The sequence below is a fragment of the Rhincodon typus genome, unplaced genomic scaffold (genome assembly GCF_021869965.1).
Source record: "Rhincodon typus isolate 14 unplaced genomic scaffold, sRhiTyp1.1 hic_rhity00000874, whole genome shotgun sequence".
NCBI classification, from domain to species: Eukaryota; Metazoa; Chordata; class Chondrichthyes; order Orectolobiformes; family Rhincodontidae; genus Rhincodon; species Rhincodon typus.
The window spans coordinates 1-22682 of NW_025966512.1; the positions used below are offsets into that span (position 1 = coordinate 1).

Below are 22682 nucleotides of genomic sequence, written 5' to 3' on the forward strand. Positions count from 1 at the left end.
GGGCACCTCTGCCCGCCTCTGTATCTGTTTCAAAGAATTTGGGATAAAATTTATCAATGTGCCAATGGCTGAGGAGCAGAACATTTGGCCTGTCTAATCCGTGCTGCTCCAAATGTGTCTCCTCCCATCCATTATTCCAGCAACTTTCAGCACTGCAGCCCCGCGTTTGGCTCAAAAATTGTGCTGATGGATTCAGCTTGGCTTGCCTCCAAAAGCAATTTTCTAACAGAATATTATAGGGGTGAACACAGTATCTGGAGATCAATCTCAGTAAACAAAGCCTTAGCATAAAAAGTGGCATCTCGTAAGGCACCACAGCGATCAACTTAATGTTTGTTGTCACCTGGCATGCCTCAGGGGCCCCAGGTTGGCATGGCAGTCTCGGGTCACCTCCTCCCCTTGTAGAGGCACTAAGACAGTGGTTTGTTCTTACTGAGCATAAAAGATATAAAAAAAATGCTCAGCAGTCAACTCGCGGTGAAGATTAAACATACTCCACATCTGAGTGTTGATGGCTGCAGCTTGCAACATATTTGTATGCAACCCCAATGATTTAAATGGTAGTGCTTTTCTGTTATATTCATTGCTTTCCACCTAAAAGCATGGGAAATGCAGACACCAATACTTTACACCACTAATCACTGCACAGTTTACTTGCTGGTTTTGGATCGAGACTCCACAGGCTCACTATATGAATCGATAGCACAGAAACACTGCATTCACTTCCCAAAAACACAAAGAACTGCGGATGCCGGAAACCAGAAGCAATAATTGAAATTGCTGGAAAAACTCAGCAGGTCTGTCAGCATCTGTGGAGAGAGAAAGCAGAGTTAACATTTCAGGTCCAGTGACCCTTGAAGTTCTGGAGAAGGGTCACTGAACCTGAAACATTAACTCCACTTTCTCTCCACAGATGCTGCCAGACCTGCTGTGTTTTTCCAGCAATTTCTCTTTTTGACACTGCATTCACTTGCATGGCTGAGCAACCCATCCATATTCCTTCAATAGCACCCTCCAAACTTGTGACCATCCCCCCCACCGCCAACTGAGAAGGACAAGGGCATCTTGTACATGGTCACACCACTGTCTGCAGTTCCCCTCCAATCCAATCAGCATCCTGACTTGGATATATATTGCTGTGCAGTGTCATAGGGCCAGAATCCTGGAATTCCCATCCTAACAACACTGGGACTATTCTTACATCTGCAGCAGTTCAAGAAAGTGGCTCCGTACCACCTTCTACGGGGCAGTTAGGGATGGGAATAAATGATGGCCTACCAACAATGCCCACATCCTGTCACCAAATAAAACAAAACTTAGGCCAACTGGTCTCTGGCGTTGTATGTATCAATTGGCCCTATCATTCTGATTACCACCTCTCGCCCTGCCTCTGTATCCTTCCCTTCCCTGCCCTGCACACATTAAACCTCCCCACATTGGAGTCAATATAATCTGCTTCAACCACTCTGTATGACATTTTCTCATCACACTCATTGACATTGAGTTCTTCCTGAAATCTCACTTTAATCAATGAGTAACTAACCCCCACCTAGCACCTCATGTTCTGGACCTTGTTAGAAAGAGTAGTTCTGCAAACACCCCATCAAAACACTTCATAGTTCTGAAAGACTTCAGTCAGGTCTCCTTTCAGGCTTTTTTCTTCAGTTTATTTTGTGTGAATTTTGAAAATCTGCCCATGCAATAAAATGGGCTCAAGCAGCTCAATTGCCTACTCTGCTTTTATTTCTTACATTCCAGAGAAAAGAGCTTAACCTCTCCTTCATGATTTTGCTCTCTCTGAATTGTTGCAATTCCCTTGTAATTCCTTACTGCACATTGGCTCATCTGGGGGTGGAGGGTGGACCTTGTAGTATGGAAATCAGGGCCAGAATTGGGGTAGTGTTGAGGATTTTGGCTGGCAGCTAGAGAGCCAGTGAGAGACTTGTGGTGCTACTGTTTGGAAAGACTCCAGAACAACACATCAATCAGGCAATGGTGAGGCCTTTTCCCGGAGTCCAGAACCCTCTGACAGAGGCCAGAAGCTCTTGCACTCATGTGGAGACATGGCTGCTGCTGGAAGATACTCCTCAGTGCCCCAGGACGAGACATTGACTCAGGCCACAGGTAAGTTAAATTGAGGTGGGGGAGTGGGGCGTTTGATAGGATGGAGTTCATGGGGCCTAGGAATGGGAGGGGGGCTGGGTTTGAAGTAAGGGAACAGGCATGGCTCTCAGTGGACACCATACCCTTTCCCATTGGTGAATCCCTCAATCTGGCACTCATCTGCAGTGGTGTAGTGGTAATACTGCTGGATGTGTAATCCAGGACCTGTTCTGGGGACTTGTGGTTGAATCACACAGTGACAGATAATACAACTTGAATTCAATAAAATTTGTAATAAAAAGGTGGTCTTGTAAAGACCATGTTGACAACCATTCAGAGACAACCATTGTTGGTTGTTGCAAGAAACAACCCATCTGGTCCACTGATGGCTTTTAAGGAAAGAGGTTGCCATCTTGACCTGGCCTGACTTACATGTGACTCCAGACCCACAGCAAGGTGGTTGACTCTCAACTGCCCTCTGGAAAAATAGGGATGGGCAATAAATGCTAGCCTAGCCACCAGCGTATGAACAAATAGAAAAAGGGCCTACCCCTTCCCAGAGGAGACAAGCTGCCCACCATTTCTGATCTGTCATAAATGTGGTCTTGAAAACCCTGATGGTCTCATGATAATGAAACATTTTGGATGTTTTGTTTTAAAAGTCAGAAGTCACACGACGCCAGGTTATAGTCCAACAGGTTTATTTGAAACCACAAGCTTTTGGAGCGCTGCCCCTTCATCTACCCCTGTTCAACGCCAACACCTCTGCATCATTGTTTTAAAAGGGTGACGCAATGGTATCCTTGATAACAAGGTGTAGAGCTGGATGAACACAACAGGCCAAGCAGGATCAGAGGAGCAGGAAAGCTGACGTTTCGGGTCTGGACACTTTTTCGGAGCCCGAAACGTCAGCCTTCCCGCTCCTCTGATGCTGCTCAGCCTACTGTGTTCGTCCAGCTCTACACCTTGTTATCTCGGATTCTCCAGCATCGGGCAGTTCCTACTATCTCTAAGCCCCAATGTGGTCTGGCTGCACACACTCACGTACACACTCACACAGAGGGAGAGGCAATTGTCAGGGAAGCTTGAAACTTGCAAAGGTGCAAATCCCCCAGATTTCTGTTCAAGAGCAAGGACACCACTGCAGAGGTAGTAGGAACTGCCCGATGCTGGAGAATCCGAGATAACAAGGTGTAGAGCTGGACGAACACAGCAGGCCGAGCAGCATCAGAGGAGCGGGAAGGCTGACGTTTCGGGCTCCGAAGAAGTGTCCAGACCCGAAACGTCAGCCTCTCTGCTCCTATGATGCTGCTTGGCCTGCTGTGTTCATCCAGCCCTGCACCTTGTCCCACATTGGGGCTTAGCCTCTCAGGCCCCCAGAGCACATGCTGCCGGCTGCGCACATGCGCAGAAACTCCGCTGCCGGCCGTTGTCAATAAAGTTGTAAAGTTTTGTTGAAGGAAGATGGCGGCGCCCAGGGACTGAGGTGAGCTGTTGCTCCAGGATCCCTAAAAAAAAATACAAAAATGCTGACCTGAGGAGGACGAAATAAATTACACAAGCTTTTCAGACGCACCGACGAGGCGGAGTTTGTTGTTTTGTTTTGCGTTTTGACTTTATTTCTTCGCAATGTAAATTATTTCCGGCCCCTTCCTCTGGTCGGAGGCACTGGGCTGATTTAATCTTAAAATCATTCAAACGTTGTCTCCTCCCTTTTTCTGTATATTTCAGCCCGTCCGTGTTTGTTTATTTATAAGGGTCTAGGCCCGAAACGTCAGCCTCTCTGCTCCTATGATGCTGCTTGACCTGCTGTGTTCATCCAGCTCTACACCTTGTTATCTCAGATTCTCCAGCATCTGCAGTTCCTACTGTCTCTGTTTATTTATAGTCCTCGGTTTTGGTCTTTCCCGCAGTTGTGACCGATTTCTTTCTGTCGGTCTCACAGATTCCTACAATTTGAAACAGACGCACAAAATGCCGGAGAGACTCAGCAGGTCTGACAGTATCTGTGGAGAGAGAAGGAGTTAACGTTTTGAGTCCACTATGATTTCTTCAGAAGCCTCTATTTTTCTGTCTCCACAGATGTTGTGAGATCTGCTCAGTTTCTCCAGCATTCTCTGTTTCAGAATTCCAGCATCTGCAGTATTTTTCCTATAATCTTAAAGACATCTATCACAGCTCTTCCTCAGTCTTTTAGGAAAGAGACTAGGCTATTTGATCAACTTCTCTGTTCTTGCTTCACCTCTTGTACACCTATTTTGCATTTTCACCAATGCCTTCTAGATGAGAGCTGTTTATGGTACTCAAGGTGCGATCTAGCCAAAGTTCTGTATCTGTTTAACATAACTTTTAACTTTTTAATCCAATCCCTTTTAGGAGTTTTTATGGCCTTATTAGTCTATAGTGCTGCTTATAGTGATTTATAAGTTTGTGCCCTTGAACCCCTCTGGCCTCCACTCTAAACTTTTGAGGGATTGAGTGCAATCAGAAAGGAAGTATACCTTGCTGACTTGGGGCATGGTTACATTGTGAGTCGGGAAGGTATGACTATACTGAGACAAAAGTGAGTCTTATCAGACTGTGGAATGTATTAGAGATGTGATCGCTTGTCAGAATTCCCATTAACGTTGCCAATGTGAATATTCAACCTTTTGGTGTTTTAGGCAGGTCCAGAGGAAATGCTGATAGTCCAATTGTGCCACTTCTTGATGTTCCCGTTCAGCAGACTCCAAGACTGCATCTGAAAACCATGAGTTGTGCCATGACCACAAATGTTTATCTGCAACTCCACTGGGTTCCTTACCTAGTCCTCTTTAAACTGCTCCAGGATCTCTCAAAAAAATACAAAAATGCTGATCTGAGGAGGACGAAATAAACTACACAATGTTTTCAGATGCACGACGAGGCAGAGTTTGTTATTTTGTTTTGTGTTTTGACTTTATTTCTTCGCAATATAAATTATTTCCTGCCTCTTCCTCTGGTCGGAGGCACTGGGCTGATTTAATCTTAAATCATTCAAACGTTGTCTCCTGCCTTTTTCTGTATATTTCAGTCTGTACGTGGAACTGCATGCACTTTCTCACCTCCCAATCAGTGACCTGTCAATGGTGAATGTGTGTTATATTCTCCTTAACTGTGCAAGTGAGTGGTGAATAAACAACTGGACAGGTTCCACAGTTCCTCAAGTTAGCCTTTGCTGTCTTGCCATCTAATTTCAGAATGATGAAGAAGTGAAAATCACCTCTTGAGTAAATCATCCGTTTTTGAAGGGATGTGGATATTGCTGGCAAGTCCAGCATTTGTTGCCAACCTTAGCTGCCATGGAACTTGCTGGGTCATTTCAGAGGATACTTAGGAGCCAACCATATTACTGAATCTGGCATCGCATGCAGACTAGATCAGATTTGGGATAATTGATGTCTGTCCCATGATTGTTATGATGGTTACCATTACTGAGACAAGCTTTCAGTACAGATTTATTAATTAAATTTAATTTCCGCCAGCTTCTGTGATGGGATTTGAGCCTGCAGCCAGTGGACCTCTGGATTGTTAGTCCAGTGAAATTATCACACGCCATCTTGTCCCCAGACAGACAGTCATTTTTCCCCCCACTTCTGGTGACAATTTATTTAAAAATATTTTCAAATATTATTAGCCTGAAGATAACCAGTACCAGGTAACTCATTTATGCTCTGTGTAGGAGATACATTTACTAATCGGTGGGCTGATGTTTCTTATTAAAATTAGAACTATTTTTACATTTGCATGTGTGAAAGATCGTTCTATCCTGCCGTAAACACTAGAAACGTGTGTTCTGCCCTTGTATTGACAATCGTCCTTGTTATTTTTCAAGGTGCCTGATTGTGCAGAAAATGATGACTGTCTTGTGGAAGCTGGGGCTTTGCTCCGCCTGCTTGAAGAAACATTCTTGTGGCTGGACCAGTTTACTTGGTCAGTACGGAAGGCGGGTGCCGGTACATGGCAGAAACCTCTCCAATCATGCAGAAACATGGGAAAGAGAATATAGAACAGAGACGCGAAAACGTGTCGAGAAACATTGGCACTCACGACTAAAGGAGCAATTCCCAGCGATTTCTGAAATGGGTGTAGGTATTTCAAAAAAAAAATTAAATGTATAGAAGGGAAACAACTTGTAAAACAGATTAAGGGAAGGAGCCTACGGACAGGCAAAAATCATTCAGCCACTTGAGACTCAAAGTATATGTATACGACAAGGGCTAGTTTACAATGATGACCACACCATGAAATGCGTATGTTATTCTCTCCTTCCCTTCTTTTTAAACCTCTGTGTGGCATTAGTAATCCTACATGTTGCCCCAGTGCCCACAGGATCTTAACATTAAAAAGGAACAACCCATTTTATTGATGTTCTATTTTAAGTATGCAAAAGTGAAGGGCATTGACCCTGAGTACATATCTCATTTCTGGCATTCACCTTCGATGACTGCATGGCCTAAAGGATAAGGCATCTACCTTTGATATGAATATTGATGCTTTCTGAAAATTGCTTACGCTCGTCTGTGGTCATTTTGGCAAGTCTCACTTGTGCCTTTGTGGGTGGTGCTTTCACTTCTGATTAGAAAGCTATTGTTTCAATTTCCTTTACAGAAACCTAAATGCAAAATCTAGATCCTGTGCTTCATTGTAAAGGTTCCTTCCTTTAGGGGCCAGTTAGGTCAGTTATCTAGGTATGTAGGGTGTGGTTCAGAGGGTCTCTATCAGCAGGGTTTTGTTTTGGCTGAGGTGAACTTGAGACCTATCTCTTCTCCTGTACCATTTTTGATACAGAGTCATGCCTATTAAGTAACATAACCCCTAGTCTTTAACAGAGTGAGTTATCTATAGTCCCACATTAGTTTTTAATGTACCTCCTTCAAATGTTGTTGGATTATAGAAAATTTCTAAAGACTGAGTGAGAAAAGTGAGATTCTGGGATGTTGGCTTAGTTTAGATTTGTGAAGCTGCAATCTGTGACTAAACCAACATATCAAGAAAAAATGTTGTCTAATTTCCTATCTCACTATTTGGCACAGGATCCATTTCACACTAGTTCCTTTTAAACATTTAAGTTTTGAGAAGTTGCAAACATTGTCAATTGTAAAATCATGGATTCACATGTGATACATTTCCATGACTTGAGGAACTGATTGGGCATGAAACAAGTGACTCATTCCTCTCACGTTATCTAGTGAGGGCCTCCAAGTTAAATATCTACATGAAGCACTGAAAATATTCACTAGGTTTGGCATCAGCTGTGGAAAGAGAAAAAAGAGTCACAGTTTCAGGGTAATAATTTTTTTTGTCAGAACCTTAAGTGTTAACTCTGTTTCTCTCTCCATAAGAGCTACTTGATCTGCTGAACATTTACATTATTTTTGTTTTTATTTTAGATTTCCAGCTTTCGTTATGTCAAACTATTAAAAGTACTGATTACCTAACTGTTACTCTTTATCCTTCCTAACTCTAATCTACATCACATTCAACATACAATTATAATTTGCAAGCTTAGATAGGGAAGTAATGTTTTAGTATCATAAGCCTCAGACATGGTGACTTTTGTGGGGTTCTTTTACCTCACAGATTATCTTTATTTTCTCTTTCAGAAATCAAAGCCAAAATGTTATGTCCTTTCCATGTTCCCGTACCCTTCTGGGAAGCTTCATATGGGGCATGTGCGAGTGTACACTATCAGCGACACAATGGCTCATTTCCAGAGAATGCGTGGATTTCAGGTACTGACAGCTCTTCCTCAATTAAAATCTCGCTACAATGTTTTACACTTGTGATTTTGGTTTTGTCCTAATGATGTTTCTTTATGTCTAGGGGAGGTTGGTGGAACATGGTAGCTGGTGGAATTTAAATTCAATTAATAATAGCTGGAATTGAAAGCTAATTATCAGTAATAGTGACCCTGGAGCTATCATCAATTGCCTTAATAACTCATCTGGTTTGCTAATGTCCTTCAGGTCATCCTTTCCAGGTCTGGCTCACATACAATTCCAGACCCACAGCAATGTGGTTGATTCTTAATGCTCTCTGAAGTGACTTTAGCAAGTCACTCAGTTCACAGGCCATTAGAGATGGGCAACTGAGACGGCACGGTGGCTCAGTGGTTAGCCCTGCTGTCTCACGACATCAGGGACCCAGGTACAATTCCAGCCTCAGGTGACTGTCTGTCTGTGTGGAGTTTGCACATTCTCCATGTCTGCGTGGGTGACCTTCAGGTGCTCCAGTTTCCTCCCACAGACAGAAGACATGCAGGTTAGGTGGATCAGCCATGGTAAATTGCCCCATAGTGTCCAGGGATGTGCAGGCTAGGTGGGTTAGCCATGGGAAATGAGGGGTTACAGGGGTAGGGTAGGGGGGGGTGGAATGCTCTCCAGAGAGTTGGTGTGAACTTGATAGGCCGAATGGCCTGCTTCTACACTGCAGGGTTTCCATGATTCTATGATTCTAACTGATGCTGGCCTTACCAGTGATAGCCACCTGCTATGAAGGCATGTGCTCATACAAGAGGTTAGGTCACTCAGCCCCTTGAGTCTGCTCTGCTACTCAATCAGATCATAGTTTATCTGCTTACTCTCTGTTCATGTGTATCGTTGATAATCTTTCACTCTCTTGCTTATTAAGAATCCTTAAAAATATTTAAAGAACTCTGAGTCTTCCACGTTTTGAGTAAGAGTGTTCCAAAGCTCTCAATCCACTGTGAGAGAATAAAACTGTCCTTTATCTCTGCCATAAATGGACTACCCCTTGTTTTTAAACAGAGCCCCCTAGTTCTGGAAGACAGTGGGAGATTTTTGGCACCAGAGGTAAAGTTCAAGGTCTTCCTGGGATGAAAATCAATGACTTTGAGAGAAAGTTGTTAACTTATTAACTTCTCCATGAATATAGTGTTCATGAAGAGAGATGCCTGGCCTCTTCAGACCCGCAAGATGTTTAATTTCTTTGGGAGCTGTATGCACCTTTAAAAGATCTTTGCCAGCCAACACTTCTTTAATTCATAGTTCTATGCTGAGATGAAAATGTGCGCTATAGGATTAAACATAGTAAACTTTACTCAGGGCTGAATATTGATCTCTATTTGTGGTGCTTCCCCATTGGCATTCCAGGCCAGCACCAGATGTTGATCCACAGGATTCCAATACAGTGATTCCTGGCCTCCCCCAGATGTTTCTTTATGTCTAGGGGAGGTTGGTGGAACATGGTAGCTGGTGGAATTTAAATTCAATTAATAAAGCTGGAATTGAAAGCTAATTATCAGTAATAGTGACCCTGGAGCTAGAATTGAAGTCAGCAAGTAACCACCCTCTGTGAGACTGAGTCTAGAATCTGCACAGTGCTTAAAACAGTGGATACAATTAGACATCTCTCCATCCTTAGGAGCTGCTTTATTTTAAAATACACTTTCACTATAGAAAATGCTTCAGGTTTAAAGAGCTTTTCTCTCTGTCCTGTCTGCAAGTGCTGTTTCTTTTAGCAATGACGGTCTTCCTTGGGTTTTGCATTTTTCCTTTTAGCTTTTAATCGCCCTTCTCTGGATTACATAGTGGGTTAATGTTTGATTTATAATTAGTGATTAACACAATCATTTAAATCAAACTGATGTTCATGTGAATGGATTTTGCAGAAAGGCAGGGAGATGGGATTAGTGTCAGCAGTGCTAGTTCAAAAGCTAATAATATATTACAAGCTCATGGGCTTAAATGACGTCATAAACACACATTCAGTCAACTGATTCTCCAGGGTTTCTGTACAATTATTCCACGGCACAATTTTTCTGACAAAATATCTCTCGTTGAATCTCTCCTGTTCGATGATTGTTTGGAAAATACAAACAAAATGTCACAGCTGTGACTATCATTTCCTTCTGTTTCAATTTCATATACTGACTGGAAGAGAAAGCAATTGCATAATTCTATACCAAAAGTAAAAATATGCAGATGCTGGAGATTGGAAATAAAAACAGAAACTGCTAGAGAAGTTCAGCTGATCAGGCAACATCTGTAGTGAGCAAAACAGAGTTAACCTTTCTAGTCTAACATGATTCTTTGGATTCCAAAGACAAGTCATATTGGACTCGATGTTAACTCTGTTTCTCTATGTACATAAAATTGGTGTACATTGTATAAAGTTCACTTTCATTTGAGAAGGAAGTTTGATCATTATCAGTTATAGAAAGGTTTTTTTCTTCATTTTTGCAGTGTTCAGTGGCTATGTGTGTCTTGTTTTTATTCATTTGTGGAATGTGGGCTTTGCAAGTTAGGCCAGAATTTATTGCCTTTAAGGAAGTCATGGGGAACTGCCTCACTGCACTGCTGCAGTCTGTATGATGTAGGTGCGCACACACACAGCTGTTGTGTAGGGAGTTCCAGGATTATTACCTAGCGACAGTGAAGGAATGTCAATATATGTCATATAAGAACTGTCGTACGCAGTGAGTTTGGTTTGATGGGGCCTGTGTTCACAGCACAATTTATCTCTCGTTGAATCTCTGATTGAAAACGATAAAGTTCTCACAGGGCTCGGCAGACAAGATACAAGGAGAATGTTTTCCCTAGTTGACGGTGTCTAAAATCAGGGGCCACAGTCTCGAGACACAGGGCAGGCCATTTAAGACTGAGATGAGGAAACATTTCTTCACTCGGAGGATAGTGAACCTGTGGAATCCTCTACCACAGAAAGCTGTAGAGGCCAGATCACTGCATGTGTTCAGGAAGGAGTTAGATAAATGTTTAGATTTTAAAGGCATCAAAAGTTATGGGGAGAAAGTGGGAATATAGCATTGAGATAGAGGATCGGCCATGTTCATATTGAATGGTGGAGTAGGCTCAAAGGGGCTGAATGGCCTTGTCCTACTTATTTCAACATTTAATCCTTTTTGGTACGTAGAAGGCTTCAGTTAGATAGTCCTCGAAGTCTAAACTTTCTTCATCCCTCGCAGCCTTTCTTGGTGGCAGAGGATTTGTAAACTGTAGTTGTTCTTCTCAAACCTTTAATCTCCCACCATGTCAAAGGACTAAAGCTGACCAGAGCATTCTGGGTATGGTTTGACGTAAAACCTGCATATGGGCCGAGGTATTTATCGTGTTGAGGCTCAACATTACTGGTAGTATATCCAAACCAGCAACGTGGGGCACAGATTCGATCCCTGTTTTTGGACCTTGCTGCCTTTAGGTTGGAGATTTCAGCTTGTGGATTAGGCCAATCTTAAGTAAGCTGAGGTCAAGGGTCACTCTGACCAAGGAAAGAGAGAGGTGTATTGCTAGTCCACTTTCCATCCAGCTAATGCACCACCTTGTCCAATTACTCATCCAGTTGTTTCAACTCCTCTAAGAATTGACATTCTTGAACATCAGCTTAAACAGAAGGTTCAGTTTTCAGATAGCTGAATTTGAGACATTGCTACTGAGATAAGGCACCATGTGCGAAATTATAGCCATGAATGGTTTCTGGTCCCAGTGAGCTATTACATAGTCCTTGCAATTTGAGCATATATGTTGTCAGGGCCGCAAGCCTAATCTTTGTTGAGATCGCTAATTCTAGCCAGTTCTATATCTACTATTGCTTGCTGATTGATGGGATCAATCCATGTTGAATCCTATGTGACCTAATGTCACCTTCGGTGTATGCTAACACAATGTAACCATTTAAAATCTCTACCTAAAATAACAAAAGGGAAAATAGCTTAAAGATTAGAAAAAAGGTCAAAGATCATAAATATTGTTAATGAAAATATGATTATGTCTGGTTTTGAGAAATAATATTGACAGCAATAAAACAATGGATAAAAGCAAGAAGTCAAATAAGTTTCAAAAACAGTATCAATGAATAGGGGCAGGATATTGTTTCTTTGCCCCAAAGATGGAGAAGTCCGAAATGCAGAGGAATCTGGGTGTGCAAGTACATGAATCACAAAAGGTTGGCCTGCAGGTACTGTCTTCATTTCAAAGAAATTCTTAGGGTGCTTGACTGGGTGCATATTGAGAAGTTGTTTCTCCTGTTGGGAAAGTCTAGGGCCAGACGGGCATAATCTCAGAGTAAGCAGTTGCTCATTTAAAACTGAGATGAGGAGGAATCCTTTTTTGAGAGTAAATCTGACCTACTTCTACTCCTATGCCTTAGGTCTTATACCATGTGATTGGAAAGACAAGTAAAATGCTGTTGTTATTTGCAATGAGAATTGAATATAGAATTAGGACAATTTTACAGCAGCTGTACAGGACCTTGGTAGGACTACATCTGGCATACTGTGTACAGTATTTATAAGGGATTTAATTGCCTTAGAAGCAGCTCAGAGAACGTTTGTTCAGCTCACTTCTGTGATCAAAGGCTTAGTTCATGAAGAAAGGTTGAACAGATGGAGGCACTGGCTGAATTTGAAAACAATAATGTTCATGTGCTGAATAGATTATGTATTATAAATGGGTAGCATTTAGAAGAAGGTCATAAAATTCTGTTGAGCTGTTTTATTTCCAATTCCATTTAGTTTTTATTTTGAAAGTATTGTCCTCTGAACTGACAGGAACATGTTGAATTCCAAGTATTCTAAAATCTGATAGGACCTGTATAGCTCACAAAATCATCATTGTGAAGAATATCTTTGCAGTGAAATCGTAAAATGAATGTAAGTAAGTGGCCTTCACATGTTTTCTTGCTGCCTTTCATGGAATAAAGGTATGTAACTGTGCCAGCTTGATTCACCTTCACGCGACAGCACTGAACCAAATAGAAATTGCTTGCTTCAGTGAGGAGTATTGTAACTGTGGTTCTCTCTAAATCACAGGTCTTGCACCCAATGGGATGGGATGCATTTGGTTTGCCTGCAGAAAATGCTGCAATTGAGCGAGGCCTGGATCCTGAAGAGTGGACAAGAAGGTAAATTGAGAAAAATTGTTGAATTTCTTCATCAAAGTGTATAAGGCCAATCTTAATGTCGTTATCACTTAAAATACAGCAGGTGACATCAACCGATATTTTCTGTCATTTGGTGATTTTGATTTAACAGAAATTATCCCTTCCAAAGCAAAGTTTCACAAAACAGCTTCTTGAAATCAATCCTGAAATTGTATTCCTTAGGCTTTTTGCAAAATGTGGTGGATGCAGGCATGATTACAATGTTTCAAGAGACATTTAGATAAGTACATGAATAGGAAAGGTTTGGAGGGATATGGGCCAGGAGCAGGCAGGTGGGACTAGTTTAGTTTGGGATTACATTCAGCACGGACTAGTTGGACCGAAGGGTCTGTTTCTGTGCTGTATGACTCTATAATGGAAGTATCAAGAAATGAGATACACGTTACAGTGTGACTAGCAACGAGTGTCCAGAGTTTTGATTCCCTGTTTGAAACATTGAACCATACAATTGCAATGCTGTGAATTTTACTTAAGGTGTGTACTGATTGAGTTACGCTATAGTTTGATCTCTGAGAGTTTATCATGTTGGGTGGTATTTCCTTCATATACTTTGCCTTATTTTGTTATCATTTTCTTTCCTAGCTTGATGCATACTGCTGTTGCTGTGCAATTGCTTTTTATTTAAATTGAAAACATAAGATGCTGTGAGGTGCTGCTAATTAAGTTGCTTAGTGAGTGCTTGCCACTTCAAGCTGTACTGAAACTTAGGGAAAAGTCTATTTTTATCATGAGCCATCCTTCCCTGGTAAGGTCTACACGTGACTCCAGACACACTACAATGTGCTTGCCTCTTAAATGTCCTTTGAAATGGCTGAGCAAACCACTCAGCTCAAAGGCATTTAGGGATGTACAACAAATGCTGGCCTTGCCACTAGTGCCCACATCTCATGAAAGAATGATAAACAGACAGTCTCCTGCCGCTGTGTTAATATCCAACGCCGGGCACCTGAAATGGAAAATATTTCATTCCCCAGAAGCAATGTACCTTGCTTTGATGAACAGAAAATTCATCCTCTGCCAACAGTTTGCCATTCACCCACAATTGGAGGTCTCTAACATGGAGCACTCGCCCATTGGAGATCAGGAAGAAAGGCCATCACTTGGCAGCAGCTGATACCAGGCATGTTGCCTGTGAAGCATTCCTGAGTTGATGGCTTTGTGCATTCAGTTCAGTTTAGACACTTTACACTGCTGAGTCATTTCACGCAAGTTACAATGCTACTGGTGTTGGCACAGCTTTGAAAGTTGATTTGTATTCTAAAGCCCATGCACATGTTGATGCACTCTTTGAATTGAGCCTTGTTTGAAGGTGAGTTATTGAACAACCAGGAGTTACCCCTGCCTTAATGTTGCTCATTCCTAATCACGGAAATGTTTAATGGTGGGTTGCCTTTTTATAAACAGGATTGTGTGTGCAACATGAAGTACTATTTTTGTTAACTCTCACCTTTTGCAGGAACTGATCTGAAAGGTGTGACATTCTCACTTATGTTAGACATGTACTGAATTGCTTTCATGTTTTATTTCATCGAGTTACTTTAAACATTAGAGACATGCTGATTGCACAATACAGAATCGGGTGTTTATTGGGACACCACAACATGAGATCCAGTATGTGTGCTCAGGTCTTTAGCGAAGCCTTATAGCTCATGGTTTACTTGGGGTCCATCATACAGTGTTTCATTCAAAACTCTTAAGCTAAATCAAACTTTCATCTAAACGTTTCATGCATATTGTCACTAAATCACAATACAGCGAGCCTGCATAATGAACTCTGAATAACAGCCTGGAGGCTACAAAATACACTCAGCCCTTAATCTCTTCCAATCATTTCATTATTTGAAACACAAGTGATCCAATGAACAACTTGCAGATGATCAGAGATGTGGGTGAGTAAGTTTCACACATTCTATCAACCTCTCAGCCAAGAAAGTGTCAGGTTCATTTTAACCCATGCGCTGTCAAAATTGGTCTTTATTCATCTGTTTCCATGAACAGCACTGAGTATTGAAATACTTGGGTAGTGTGAAGTCCTTATTTAAGACTCTTTTCATAGCAGTACACATTCCGCAGGGTGTGTCAATATCCATTAGATTCCATATGTAGTTGCTGTAAAGTTTTGGGGGAGGGGAAAGATTTTTGTTCTGCAACACTAGGCATTAATGTCGACTGATTAAGTGGAAATTGATGTCTCCATGCTTCACAGAGCAGGAATTAAATTGGTTAAAATTTAAATGTGGCCTTTTCCGAGACTGGGGGATAAAGTTAGTGGTTTCCGAATAGGACCCAACATTGTACCACTCAAGTTGAATTGAACACCTGAGTGCTAGGATGAGACAGGAGGCTGACAAAGGTGACAGGAGTAGGAAAGGTTGAGGCCATGGAGCAGATTTGTAGATGGGCTGATGATTTGATATTCAATTCGCTGAGGAAAACCCCATTGTCATCCTACTGGGCAACTTCCAGGATGCAGAGGTGATGAATTAGCTGGTCCTCTTCCATCTGATTATGGAACTAGTGTATGACATTGGAACAATATGTGGCATTTGGCATTGAGTAGACACCAATAGTGAAGTGGCTATCATGGATGGTACAGGCTAAGAAGTTAACAGGGAAGGTGTTGGAGAAGCTATTCGAATTTTGGAGCAGAAGTAGGCCCCTTGAGCCTGCTCTACAATTCAACAAGATCATGGCTGATCTGATTGACCTGCAGTTCACTTTCCTCCCTACCCAAGTTATCCTCTGATACCCTGGAGGTAATGGAAGCATGGGAAAGACCATGGAGCAGGGGGAATGTGAGGACAGAGCATCCGTGGTAAATGGCCTTGATGTACATTAAGGGATCTGGAGTTCAACTCTGGATTAAGAAGAGAGTTGCACACAGTCTGAGCAAGGGGATAAAAGCAAAATACTGCAGGTGCTAGAGATCTGAAATTTGAAAAATACAAAAAGTTGGAGAAACTCAGCAGGTCTGGTAGCAGTTGCAGTGAGAGAAACAGAGTTAATCTTTTGAGTCCAGTGTGACTCTTCTTCAGAACTCTTCTGTCTCTTTTCTTTCACCCCAGGTTCCGAAGAACAGTCAGACTGGACTTGAAAAGTTAACTCTGTTTCTGTCTCCGCAGATGCTGCCAAACCTGCTGAGTTTTTCCATCACTTTGTTTTCTGAGAAAGGAGGTGATGTTAATGACAAGGCCACAGGGTGGTAGGATGAAACAAATGGCTTTAGCAAAGACAAACTTGGAGGAAATCGTAGCTCGCACTTGCGTTAACATCAGGCACTTGGTCTAAAGGAAGTCCTGTGGTGCAGCGGTATCATCCCTGTCTGTGAGCCAGAAGCTTTGGATGTGAGGCTTACTCAAGAACTTGATGGCCAGAGCAATGGTCACAAGGGATGATCTTCAAACTATGGCCAGCTCTAGCATGGGAAATCTCTTGATTAGACAGTTTAATGTTGAGTGGCACCCCTCAAGCTGTAGCCTCTTACAACAGGATATTGACTTCTGGAAAACCTAATTGTGTGATATGTCTGCCTCCTAGATCAATAGATGCAGGAAGTTTCTCAGGTTGAAGTAGTCTAAAATGACTCAACCTTAGCTGCAGATAACACATACAAATGAGATAAGACTGTTGACACTTATTGATGTCCATAAATCGAAACACTGATCAGTGCTGCTGTGCAGAAGGCTGTTAGTGACTGTTACTGTAACACGCTATCAGCAGGTGAGAAAGCTAAACACTGGCATGGTGTAAATAATTAGTGGGTTTATCTATTGGGCAATTGATTTAAACTTTAATGAGTGCAATAATAAGGTGGCAGCTGAGAGAATGAGCTACAAAGAGCAAATTAACAAGAACATATCAGTCAATGCTCACAAGTTGACTTGGCTTTGTTTTTCTTTTTCGTATAGTCCGGTGTATTTTTTGTAATTGCCTTTTTCTAAATGGCTCGAACAAGCAGTGTGTTTCTGAATCAAATTTTAACCAATGCCACCCAGTAGATTCAGTAGCAATATAAACAGAAAAGGCTAAAATACTCCGGTCAACCATCACCCGTGGGGAGAAAAACAGAGTTAACATTTCAGGACTGAAGACGCAATTCAATGGGCAGTTGAGCTCTACGTTTTAGGAATTTTCTCAAACCGTTTTGGTGCAATTTTGGCCTCTCTGTGCCCCTTACTTGAAACATAAATATGTTTGGCACAGCCTTTTTTTATGGGGGGTTTGATGCCAAGCTTCTGCATTGTGCAGGTTGAGAAGTCCTCTGTGTGATGCACTGAATTTGAACTTCACTGTGTAAATGTAAACATTGCACAATTTAATATTGAATTCATATGAAGTAAAACAGAGAGGGTAAGGAGGTAGGATTCATTCATTTGCATTTAAATTGGCAAGATCTCTTATTCTGGCATGTTTAATACTGTAAGCTGACCGTGTTGTATGGATTTTGATGTTGAATTTCTTGAAGTACTGGTTTGTCAAAGTTTGGAGAACAGGAATGGAAATCAGCTTCTGGATTTCCATGCTTTGCTCGGTGTGTGTAATCACCAGAAGTTGCTGTCTTTCTTGCTTTATTAAGAGTGAGTAATGAAAGCTTTGCCATTTATTCTAGTATAGAAACTGGGCGATTAATATCTTTTGCAAGTTTTGTCATCCTTAAATCTGTAGTGTAGTTGGTCACTAATGTTCAGAAGCCTGTTCTTTAATGATCTCACAAGGGAGAGGGAAGTAATTGCATTCAGCAGCAGTGAAGTTCAGACTTGTTCACAAAATGGGTTCCTATTGCCAAATGTCTGATCCCTCTGCTATTCAGTTCATTTTTAATGTTGGTTTAGAGCCATTCAGCCGTTTATTTGTTCTGTTGTGGATTGTGTTCTCTGAAAAGTGACGTAATCACGAGCTGTGCTCAGAGATGCAGACGTGTTTGACGTGCACAGCTTCACAATTTGTGTTCGTTTTTGATTTTACGGAAGAAATAGTGTTGCTGATTTGTATAATAGCAGGCAGTTCAGCAATGAACTCCAGCTAATAAGGTACGTGCTGTTTGAACAAATAATATTTTAAAATACTGCAATGTTCTAGTATTTAATAGTGGAAGTCAGATGTGGAGCTTGTATTTTCTAGCAACCAGCTGGAATACCGAAGACACCCAGGTCCAGTGAACTTCCATCAGCCTTACTTGGTTCCCTGCCTGAGGCAGGTCTGAACTGCAGCACCATAACATCCACCTTGGGAACGGCAAAGAGGCAAGTCCTGACTCTATCCCAGCCAGAAACAGAGATTGAACCCATGTTCTGGGCACTGATCTGATCCACTCCAGCTGTCCAGCCAACTGGCACCCCAAGGAAACATAGAAACAAGCATAGAAATTGCTGGAAAAACTCAGGAAATCGGGCAGTATGTGTGGAGAGAAAGCAGAGTTGACGTTATAGGTTCATCGACCCTTCTCCAGAACTCAGAACATGGAAACTTAGAAAATGAGAGAAATAACAGTGAACTTCAAAGTGCCATTTGGCACTTTGAGCCTGCTTCACCCTTCATTATGTTCATGGCTGATCATCCAACTCGGTACCCTGTTACCAGTTTGTCTCCTTTGATCCCTTTAGCTCTGTGAACTATATCTAAGTCCTTCTTGAAAACATTCAATGTTTTAGCCTCAATCACTTTGTGGCAGAGAATTCCACAGGCTCCCCACTCTCTGGGTGAAAAATGTTTTCCTCATCTCAGTCATAAGAGGCCTACCCTGTATCTTTAAATTGTGACTGCTGGTTCTTGACTCCCTGGTCATTGAGGACATCCTTCCTGTGATTGTTCTGTCTAATCTGTTAGAATTTTATAGGTTTTTATGAGATCCCCAACCATTATTCCAAACTCCAGTGAATATAGTCCTAGCAAATCCAGCCTCTGTTCAGACACTAACCCTGCCATCCCAGGAGAATGAGTTGTTGTGGTAACATTCACTGTTATGTGTGCAGTAACTTGGGGGCTTTAAATAGTGATGGTAGATGTTCCAACTTTCTTTCTATCACATGGCTGACCAGGAATCTCTGCTTTTCCTTATGCTTTCCTATTGGTGTGAGTTAGATACTCTACCTGTTTGGCCATGTTGTTATAAACACACCATCTGTGGCAGTCGTGACCTGGAGTGGGGCTTGAACCCAGGGCTTCTAGCTCAGAAGCAAGAACAGTACCCACTTCAGTACAAGACCGCCTCAGCTCTATTACTATGCCCTATTGATGTTGCCTCTGCCCAACCTCTGTCTGAATTGCAGAGTCGTGCCATCTTTTATTTCCTGAAAGATTGTTGATTTAGTTTGAGCAGTGGACTGAGGGGGGAATAAAGATTCTTTTCCTAGACAACAATCCTCTTCAGGAATAGGCTGCCATCTTTTGCAGAGGGCGTTGATTCTCCTGAATTCTTCCAAATGCGAACTTTGACTTCTTTCTGGCTTGTGGGCAAGTTTGCCTCTTGCAGTAGTGAAGTACCATTGGAGAATTCAGGACCAGAGAGATCTCCTGTACTTGTTCTCAAGGCCGCAGTGGGGCAGAGAGGAATCTCCCATGTTATATTCCTCTGCACTGGCCTTATTCAGAATCAGATCTCTCCCAGAAAACAACATCGGAAAGTTTGCTCATGCCCAGCAATGAAATTAAATATCAGGCATTCTGTATAATGACTGGCTGGTTTGATTGTATCTGTTTTACTCCTTCGCCCGATGTGTCTTAACCCCATGTATATTTGGGTGGAGAGGGGAGTGGTATATATTATGTGATACTCAAGGTATCACAATCATGTAGGATTAACCGGGTGGGCCAGAGGGTGTTTACTTGTTCAGACTTGGTGCTAATGTCCGAAACCATGAAGGGCTACCCCTCGCCCTGAGCTGGACTTCAACACTGAGCTCGCCAATTTCAGGTGTTGGGCACAAGAATCAGTGGTAACACCAGCAGGAAGAAAAGTTACAAGGTGAATCTGGAATATGCTGCCAGAAAGGGTAGTGTAATTGTGATTTTCAAAAGATTTGGATCAACACTTGAAAGGCCACCAACTTGCAATGTTGTATGGACAGAGCCCGCGTGTGAGACTAATTGGATCGCTCTGTTGATGAGTTAACCCATGGACTCCTATTATGCTGCATCATTGTATGATGTAGCAGACATAGACCTTTATTAGACCAGGAGGAGTATTGGTGTGTGGTACTTCCCAGATTATCTTTTCCATTGTGTAGCTGGTGGATGCATTACCATCGCTGAATTCCCCCCCCCCACCATTATTAGCATCCTGGGAGTTACTGTTGATCAGAAATTGAGTTAGACTGAATTGATACAGTGGCTACAAGAGCAGGTCAGAGGCTGGGAATTCAGTGGTATATAACCCACTTCCATACTCCCCAAGGCCTGTCCACCATCTACAAGGCACAAGTCAGGAGTGTGATGAATACTCCCCACTTACATGGATGGGTGCAGCTCCAACAACACTGAAGAAACTTGGACACCATCCAAGATAAATCCGTTTGATTGGTGCCACATCTGCAAGGCTCCTTAGACAGCACCTTTCAAACCCACTACTACTTCCATCCAAAAGGGCAAGGGCATCAGACACCTGGGAACACCACTGCCTACAGGTTCTCCTCCAAGCCACTCACTATCCTGACTTTGAAATATATCGCTGTTCCTTCACTCTCACTGGGTCAAAATTCTGGAACTTCCTCCCTCATGGAATTGTGGATGTACACACACCAAATGGGATGGAGTGGTTCAATAATGTAGCTTACCGCCACTTCCTTACTTACAAAAAGTGATGGGCAAGAAATTCTGGCCCAGCTGGCAGTGTCCCCACTCCGTGAATGAATAATTTTTTTTTTTAAAGCATGTTGTCAGCAATTTCTATTTTCATACAAGACCCCTATGTCTGCGGTTTATTCTTGCTTTTCTGATCCTTTCTCACTCTTCCCTTGATGAATTTCTCCCACGTTTTCACCAGCTTAACTTTTAAATAAAGTCTCTTAACAGATTTCAATTTCCTCAGATCTTTTATTGCTGTTTGCAAATCTTTACTACTGGTGACTGACCTGCTGTACTTTATTTGTATTGCAAATCAAAACACTGTTCGTAGAGGTTAATCTACTGCCAATTATTTCGTGATGGAGCAGGAAGAATGATATTGTAGAGTTTACCAGTCTTTCTAATTCACTGTTTAGATGTATGATGAGTTGGCTAGGCCTGCATTTATTGTGTCTCCCCTGACAAGGTGTTTGTGAGCTGCCTTTCCTGGACTGCTGTAGCCCATGTGGTTAAGATGCACTCGCATCAGTGGCAGGCAAGGAGTGCCAGCATTTTGAATCAGTGATGTCTTGATCCTGATGTTGTGTTGCTTAGAGGTCTCTTTCCACACACTCACTCATCCTTGTCCTGCTGGGCAGTCAAAATGATGAGTTTGGGCAGTGCTGCCAGGAAAGCCTTGGTGAGGTGTTGCAGTACGTCTTGTAGATAGAACGCACTGTTAACCACAGTGTGCAGATGGTATAGGGAATGGATGTTTAGTCTAATAAATGTAAATGCCAGTTGAGAATAATAGTTTCCTGGCTGGTGTAGAGCTTCAACAAGGCCACAGGACAGTTTTCCTTCATAGCAGAGACCAATACTCCCTCTGATACTCAATACTGCAAAGCCAGTAGACAATGCATTGGCACACGAAACAGTGTCTATGGGTTCCTGGAAGAACCTTGGAGCAGCTTTGCAGCTTCAGTGGAGCACTGGTCCTGACGTATGCCTGGCAGCTGGCAGGAAGGCTTTGGGGAGTCAGGAGGAGAGCCACTTGAATGCAGAATATTGACCTGCTCTGAAATAACATTTTGGGGAGCCCCTCAATTGATTTGAAATTTTGGAACTTGATCCACTTTTGTCTTCTTGGTTTATTTTTCCAGGTGAGTCTAACTGAACGTTTTAAATAGCTGCTTAATGATTTCAAGATTTTTTGTTTTAGCCAGTGGTACATATATTCCAGATTTATAAATAATGTTAGTGTACCTCTGGTGTTTCTTCTGGTAATACTTGGAATTGAATGAGTAATTTCCCTTGTTGTTTTCTTGCAGTAATATTGCACACATGAAAGAGCAGCTTCAGAACCTGGGACTATGTTTTGACTGGCAAAAGGTGAGTGACTGCAATCCGCAGTATTAGTTACTGGGGGTCTCTGCAACAATATTTAAAAAATGAATGATGATTGTTTGACACAAGTACAGCTTAAGAGCACAGTTGGTCCACAGACTATTCAGTCACCTCAGGACCCGCAACCATGATTGGAAGAAAGTCATCAACAATCCTGGAGGACTACCAAGAAAGAAGCTTCATACGTCTCTTTACCTAAAGGGAAGGACAGGTTGAGAAGGGGGGGATAATGTGGAACATGGTTAGCTACTTTGAGTAATTATTGCTCCTGTGTAAGAGTCGACCTGCCGTTTTACCCCTGGATTCTTAGATTTTCATATCACGTGTATAAGTCGACCCCTAATTTTAGCTGGAAAGTATTTAATTTTTAAAAATACCTTGTGCTAGAATCATAGAATCCCTACAGTGTGGAAACCGGCCCTTCGGCCCAACTAGTCCCCACTGACCCTCGGTGTATCCCACCCAGACCCATC

At 42.2% G+C, this 22682-nt stretch overlaps 1 protein-coding gene across 1 annotated transcript in view; it reads left to right on the forward strand.

Moving 5' to 3' along the window:
• Positions 1 to 3520: 3520 nt before the first annotated feature.
• Positions 3521 to 22682, forward strand: part of LOC109924692 (probable leucine--tRNA ligase, mitochondrial) — a gene marked incomplete at its 3' end in the record, with an annotated part of 34643 nt that continues 15481 nt past the window's right edge. Inside the window, exons 1-5 of the mRNA XM_048592240.1 lie at positions 3521 to 3589; positions 5957 to 6209; positions 7728 to 7856; positions 12911 to 13002; positions 22134 to 22194. Of these exons, the coding sequence (XP_048448197.1) occupies positions 5976 to 6209; positions 7728 to 7856; positions 12911 to 13002; positions 22134 to 22194 (516 nt within the window). The remainder of the gene's footprint in view (positions 3590 to 5956; positions 6210 to 7727; positions 7857 to 12910; positions 13003 to 22133; positions 22195 to 22682) is intronic.